We start from the raw sequence: 7,396 nt of genomic DNA on the forward strand, positions 1-7,396 counted from the left end.
GTTTATTCACCCGTATACGTACAGCAACGTTTCGACTCAAAGCCGAGTCTTTTTCAAGCCTTGAAAAAGACTCAGCTTTGAGTCGAAACGTCGCTGTATATATATAGGATATATATATATATATATATATAGGATATTGCAATATTTCCTTTATGACTGAAACCACATATATATCACTGGGGAGTGCAGAGGAATAAGATCATAATTTTAAAAAGTTTAAAAAAAAATTCACCCTAAAAAGAGGGACCCTATACAGTATCCATTCCCTAGCAGATCCCTAGTTTTCCCTGACTTCTCATCTGTTCTCTTACAAATTTCTAAGGTGAATGATAGAAAGGAGATGGATGAGGGATTTTCAGGTTCACTGAGAGATCAGTTACGATGCCTTTGGGATTCTATGAAGAGGGGATGAAAAAGAAAGTGGAGGAAAAAGCACAGACAGGGACACTGCTGGTTTATTGTGTACAAATTGGCCTACACTGCACAGTACTGCTCTATAATGTCCTCCATGCCGCTGCTGCTGTTGTTACTTCTGTGGGTTTGCTACAGAGAGGTAAGGAAACAGGGTCTCCTCTTATTTGTGTGTCCTTTGAAGTTGTTCACACATTTAGGAGCTAAACTTAGCAGACACTTAAGAAATGGAGCCCGCAGAGGGCTAAAACTGATAGAGAATACCACATACCACATAAAACGGCCAGAAATAGTTCTACGCCTCATGAATATACATATACGACAGTTCATCCGGAAAAGTCCTCTAAAATTTTCTTCCTCTTCGGTGCCTATCCTACTGTCTCTCTACCAGTCAGAATCCAGTTTCTCACCTGTGAGATCACTAAATTTAGTGATGCCATACTCCGCAGTTCCCTGGTCTTTTTCCTGAATCTCCTTTGCTTTCTTGAGATTTTGAGAAAATATCTGCAGCCTCATCAATGCCTCTGAAAGACAGGATTAGGGAAATGGAGGTAAAGGCAGCCATGTTGTAGAGACACATCAAAAGTTTTGATCGGTCCCAATCGATCACTAGAATGAGACGGGAGAAATGCACTCTGCACAATGACTGACTGCTAATGTAAGTCTATGGGACCATCTTGTGTCCTGTGCACAGACAGCTGGGGGGGGAGCTGTGCGCTTCTACCTGCTCATTCTACCCCCGACCGATCAAAGCTTAAAAAGTTTGTTTTAAAGTCAAAGGTCCACTTTAAAGATAATGCCACGTAAAGTCATGTCGGTACCATGTATAATGTGAGGCACTCACCTTCATCATCCTTGTATTTTTTATCGTAGGTTGTCACAAAGTCCTTAAATAATGATAAAGTTTCCAGCATTTCAGCCTAAACAGAAGAAGTCACATAGTAAATTTCCAGACCTCACCATAGACATCAGGGCAGTAATGTTACCCATACACATTAGATCACACGTACAGGATCTGATATGAAGCTGCTGATTCAAAGCAAATCAATTCTAGGCCATCAAATCTGCTGCGGATCTGCTGCAGATCCTGTACGTGTGAACGCGCACATAAAGCTGCAACCATGACCACCAATAACTTTGGTCCATAGTCGCCAGTCCCTGACTGTGTACGGTGCAGAGAAACCTTATTCACCCATTGATCACATATGACTAGAGATGAGCGAACCAGGTTCGGGTTCGAGTCGATCCGAACCCGAACGTTCGGCATAGTGGTGGCTGCTGAACTTGGATAAATCTGGAAAACATGGATATAGCCAATGACTATATCCATGTTTTCCACATAGCCTTAGGGCTTTATCCAACTTCAGCAGCCACCGCTAATCAAATGCCGAAAGTTCGGGTTCGGATCGACTCGAGCATGCTCCAGGTTTGCTCATCTCTACATATGACCAATACAACGGCCAATACCAACTACAATTGGTTTCATCAGTCAGTCACCAGTCCAATAGATGTTTAACCATCTCCTTCTATCGAATGTGTATGGTCAAGGAATGTGATACCTCAGCTTTCACGGACTGTCCCTCTTGCTCAGAGGAGGATGGTTTATTTTCTTCCTTTATAACATCTACAAAAAGAAAGTAATACAGATTACAAAGGAGGATGGGGATCGGCAAAGACGGAGGGCGAGATGGGTCATAAAGACGTGGAAATGTACAGACCTTCCTGAGAACATGTTTTCTCCAACACTTTTGTCTCGTTCATCCAGGGAACCACCAACATGGAAAACTTGCACTGGACTTCCTGTAAAACAAGATAATACTATAGCGTGAACCTATGTGGTATCTGCTATTCTCAGCCCTCGGAGTGCTGTGATGAGTGGTTATGCGTGTATATGAGATGACCAATGGTCGCACAGTGTTGCTGTAACATCAGGCAGCCATTGATCACAGCTTAAAGGTATGGATTCTACCACACAACATGACCTGAATCTATGAAGCTATTCTTCTGGGATGGAAGTGGAGTGGAGCACCAAAGACCAAGGAAGGTAGCCCCTTTAAAAGCAAGCATTTTTTTTCTTTCAAATTAACTGGTGCCAGAAAGTGCCAGAGATTTGTAATTTACTTGCATTAAAAAAAATCCAGTCTTCTAGTACTTAGCTGCTGTATGCCCTGCAGGAAGTGGTGTATTATTTCCACTCTGACACAGTAGGAGCAAATCCCCATAGAAAACCTCTCCTGCTCTCCAGACTTAAGAGAATACACGACTTCCTGCAGGACATCCAGCTGCTGATAAGTACTGGAAGACTAGATATTTTTTTTAATAGAATTAAATTACAAATCTTTGGCACCGGCTGATTTGAAAGAATTTTTTTTTTACTGGAGTACCCCTTTAAAGTTATATTAAAAAGAAAATAGGGAGTCTAGGGCATGCTAAATTTTTTAAAAATATCCAAGATTATAACACGGCATCCCGGTGTCCTGCTGTTATAGACCATGTGAAAGACCAAAAAGCTGAACGCTAAGATGACACAGACACACTGAGGAGATCCATCAAATCTTATGCAGAGGAGCCGTTGCCCATAGCAACCAACCAGATTGCAGCTTTCAAGCGCTCTGAAAAATGAATGAGCGCTGACTGGTTGCTATAGTAACTGCTCCCTCGCTCCTCTGCACAAATCCGTTTTGGACGATTCTTGTATTTCTTAACCCCAAAGCCAGGGCTGGGCACCAACTAGGGGGAAGTCTGAGATGTGGACACTGCTATATGGCTGCCATCATTCCTCTATGGAAACGTTCATACTTACTGGCGTGCAGACTATGGCGTGATACCAGACTGCGGACTGGTCACCTCACAATGGCGAATGGCCTGATCACCTCACAATGGCGAATGGACCGGTCACCTCACAATGGCGAATGGACCGATCACCTCACAATGGCGAATGGACCGATCACCTCACAATGGCGAATGGACCGATCACCTCACAATGGCGAATGGACCGGTCACCTCACAATGGCGAATGGCCCGGTCACCTCACTATGGCGAATGGCCCGATCACCTCACAATGGTGAATGGCCCGATCACCTCACAATGGTGAATGGACCAGTCACCTCACAATGGCGAATGGCCCAGTCACCTCACAATGGCGAATGGCCCGATCACCTCACAATGGCGAATGGCCCGATCACCTCACAATGGTGAATGGACCAGTCACCTCACAATGGCGAATGGACCGATCACCTCACAAAGGCGAATGGACCGGTCACCTCACAATGGGGAATGGACCGATCACCTCACAATGGCGAATGGCCCGATCACCTCACAATGGCGAATGGACCATTTAGTTTTGTCAAATCTGTGAAAGGGGGTCAAAGTGTTGCAAAACTACAATTCCCCTCATGCCTGGACAGCCAAAGCTTTAGCGGAGTAAAAGGTATGTTTACACTGACTAAAACAGGCGGAATTCTGCGCGGAGCCCCCGCCGCAGACTCCCACCTGCCTCAGTGTGTCAATACAATGCCTCGCATGTCTCCGCTCAAAGAATTGACACTTCAATTCTATGAGAAGAGAGCGGCGCGCGGGGCATCACATTGACACAGTGAGGCAGGCGGGATTCCTAGTGGAGTCCGCCCGGAATTCTGCCTGTTTTACTAGATGTGAATGGGCCTGAGGAGAGCGCCAACCTGTCAGCTCAGCGCTAGCTTCCCCCTCGTTCCCTGCTCACTGCCCGAAGCATGCGAGTGGGAGGGGCTGCCCAAACAATCCTTAGATCATTTGGGCTGCCCATTGAGGCTGACATGACCGACATGACCATTGAGGCTGACATGACATCTTTCAGCATGTGCACATCGGCTGATCTATGCTTTTCAATATGTGCTGTTACATGAAACGAATATTGTCCTGAACGGCCAAGTTAGGGCGATAACAGTTTTGTGTAATAGGGCCTTTACCTCTGTTAGACATCTTAGGCCTTATTTACACGTTCAGTGATTTTCAAGGTCTGTGGGTGAAGTCCGCTATCTACCTCGGTGATTGCATCTATTTAGCATCTGTGTGTGTGTTTTTCAAGGATTTGTTTTAAGCTTAAAGTTACACTGATTACATCACATCCGTGTTTTTCACGGACTGCTTGGAAGTCAGATCCGTGCAATCCGTGAAAAACACGGATCTGGTAGACTTCTATAGGGGAATCTGTGCCGTGATGTCATCCGAATTATGACATGTCTTATTTTTTCACAGAACAGGTTGCGGATCTGTGAAAAAAACGGAACGTGTGAATAGCCCAATAGAGAGCAACAGTCTATTAAATAGTCCATGATTACAGACAACTTTACAGAACGTGTGAATGCAGCCTTACACCATAGATGTATAACGCTCTTTATACCAATATACCAATATACCTATATACCAATTTATCCGGCACTCAACAAACCCTACTGACTTCTTACATGGTCCATCAGTCCCTGTAGGAAAAATAGCGTTGTGTATGGCGTCTGACTTAATTGTCTATTGTTGTGTTATAATCTAACACACACACACATTATATATATATATATATATATATATATGTAAACTATATCTACAGTATATATATATATATACACACATCAGAGCTATCAGTATTAATGCGGGTGCGGCAGCATGTTCTCCGACATGCCATCCATTCCTCTGGTGACTGATTTATTCTTCCTATTACAGCCCTGAACCTATAATAACACATGTATATAATCACAGTCAGCGTTCTGTGAATAATAAGAGTATTATCCGAGTCAGCATATCCCCCGCCGGCCCGTGTCAGCAGATCTGAGTCACTGCTCATTGACAAGTCACCCGCCCGGCAGCTGACGGGATCTGGTGTGACCAGGCTGTGGTTGTGTATACCATAACTTCCCATCCGTGTCGGTATTTGTTTTATGTAAACCTGGTGACTTACCGCCAGAGAATCCGAGCTGTGAAGGTGGCAATCACCCAGGACCTCCCGGTCGCCCTTCTTGCACAGCGTGCGTCCCAAGAAGACAGTGAAGTCATATAATATACCGGATACCAGCTGCAAGGCGAGGAAATAGACCAGGGCGGTTTATGTAAATAGAATCAGACTAATTATATTATATATATATACATACACACACATATATATACCTTACTATGCAATATAGACCACCAGAAAAAAAGATAACACTAAAACAAGATAATAAGATAGCAAACAATAAAAGAAAGCACCATCCTATCTATAAGTCAGGAGAAGCACTGATCTTCAACCTGTGTCACTCCAGCTGTTGCAAAACTACAACTCCCAGCATGCCCTGACAGCCTTCGGCTGTCAGGGCATGCTGGGAGTTGTAGTTTTGCAACAGCTGGAGTGCCACAGGCTGGGAAACACAACTGTATGCAGAGTTCCAGAGACTCTACAGAGCTCCAGTGCTGCTGCCCCCCAAAGCCAGAGACCCCCAGACTGAACTTACAGAACTACTGATCCCAGGCTTCTGGTGGGATCTACAGACAGCGTAATTCTTCCTATATCACTTACTGGCATCATCCACTTCCAAAAACTTTTGACATATTGTAGGGACACGTCAAGAGGGTGCGAGAAAAACCCGTATACAAACCATACCCAACGGAAGCCTTTTTTTTTTTTTATAGGGGTCCATCAGGTTCCTGGTATAAAACTTTCGTGAACCCAGGGTATAACGTTTTAATAGCTTAAAGGGGTTGTTCACCAAAAAAATGTTTCCCTTCAAATCAACTGGTGCCAGAGATTTGTAATTTACTTCTGTTTTCCAGTACTTATCAGCTGCTGTATGTCCAGCAGAAAGTGTTGTATTATTTCCAGTCTGACACAATGCTCTCTGCTGCCACCTCTGTCCATGTCAGGAACTGTGCAGAGCAGGAGCAAATCCCAATAGAAAACCTCTCCTGTAGAGATGAGCGAACCGGGGTCGGGTTTGAGTCGATCCGAACCCGAACGTTCGGCATTTGATTAGCGGGCGCTGCTGACCTGTAGTAAGGCTATGGGCGCTCCCATAGCCTTACTTCAGGGGTCAGTGGTGCAGATGGGGGAGAGCGCTCTTGGCATCCATTTCTCTGTTTAATGGTCTGTAATTTCCGATCAAAACTTCTCACACCTCTCCATGACATGTCAAAAGTTTTCTTTTTTAAGTGACAGCGCCAATTTTAACTACAAAATGTTACGGTCAAGGTCCACAGTTCTTTTGGAAATACTGGACAAAAAAAAAACACAATTTTTTTGGAAACCTTACAACCCCCATTATAGTCAATGGTTTCCATTTGGCTCTGGTATGTAGCTGATCCGTCAACGGCCGACAACACAGGCCCGGTCAGCTGACCCGACCATTCCTGTGTATAGATCAGGAGAGAGTGCCATTACGATCTACCTACACGATATCAGCACGGCCACTAGGGGGCAGTACACACCTGTTTGCGGAGGTCCTGGATGCGCAGGGCCCGGTACACCTCCTCCCGGCCGCTCTCTGCGTTATACTCCCGCTCCGCCAGCTTCATCAGGGTCTTCATACTGGGGTCCCCTGGTGCTGCCTGCATCCACCGCCCCGGGGGGACACCGTACACCAGCCCGGCCATCCCCAGCACCAACAGCCAGCAGCCGCCCGCAGCCATCATCCTCCTGAGCGTCTGATCCGCAGCCGGCTCCAGCACGGAGATAAACAAGCGTCATGTGACCGGGTCATGTGATAGCTGCAGGCGGCTCGGCAGACATCTTTGTTGTGTGCAGTATAGGTTATCCGGGGCCATAGTCATTGCTGGCTCCAGTATCTGGGACGCCGTGCCCTGGCTGTGAGTGTAGGGCGGCAGAAGACTGCGAGAATATGCTACTCCCCTCTGCTCGCTAGGTGGCAGTGTTGTCCTGGAAATAGAAGTAAACCTTGCTTTGTGGGTCTGGGTTTACGGTAAAATTACACAGTAAGAACCCCATTCACCCCCCCCCCCCGCCAGGCACAGGGAACACCCCATA

At 45.8% G+C, this 7,396-nt stretch overlaps 1 protein-coding gene across 1 annotated transcript in view; it reads right to left on the reverse strand.

The window, feature by feature from the left end:
- LOC138776560 (cathepsin L-like) overlaps positions 1-7,099 on the reverse strand; it is a 28,575-nt gene extending 21,476 nt beyond the window's left edge. Inside the window, exons 1-6 of the mRNA XM_069956140.1 lie at positions 6,841-7,099; positions 5,342-5,455; positions 2,130-2,211; positions 1,971-2,035; positions 1,256-1,331; positions 822-935 (exon numbers count right to left, since the gene is read on the reverse strand). Coding sequence (XP_069812241.1) covers positions 822-935; positions 1,256-1,331; positions 1,971-2,035; positions 2,130-2,211; positions 5,342-5,455; positions 6,841-7,044 — 655 coding nt within the window. The 5' untranslated portion in view covers positions 7,045-7,099. The remainder of the gene's footprint in view (positions 1-821; positions 936-1,255; positions 1,332-1,970; positions 2,036-2,129; positions 2,212-5,341; positions 5,456-6,840) is intronic.
- Between the last annotated feature and the right edge of the window lie 297 nt (positions 7,100-7,396).

The sequence above is a fragment of the Dendropsophus ebraccatus genome, unplaced genomic scaffold (assembly GCF_027789765.1).
Source record: "Dendropsophus ebraccatus isolate aDenEbr1 unplaced genomic scaffold, aDenEbr1.pat pat_scaffold_432_ctg1, whole genome shotgun sequence".
Classification (NCBI taxonomy): domain Eukaryota; kingdom Metazoa; phylum Chordata; class Amphibia; order Anura; family Hylidae; genus Dendropsophus; species Dendropsophus ebraccatus.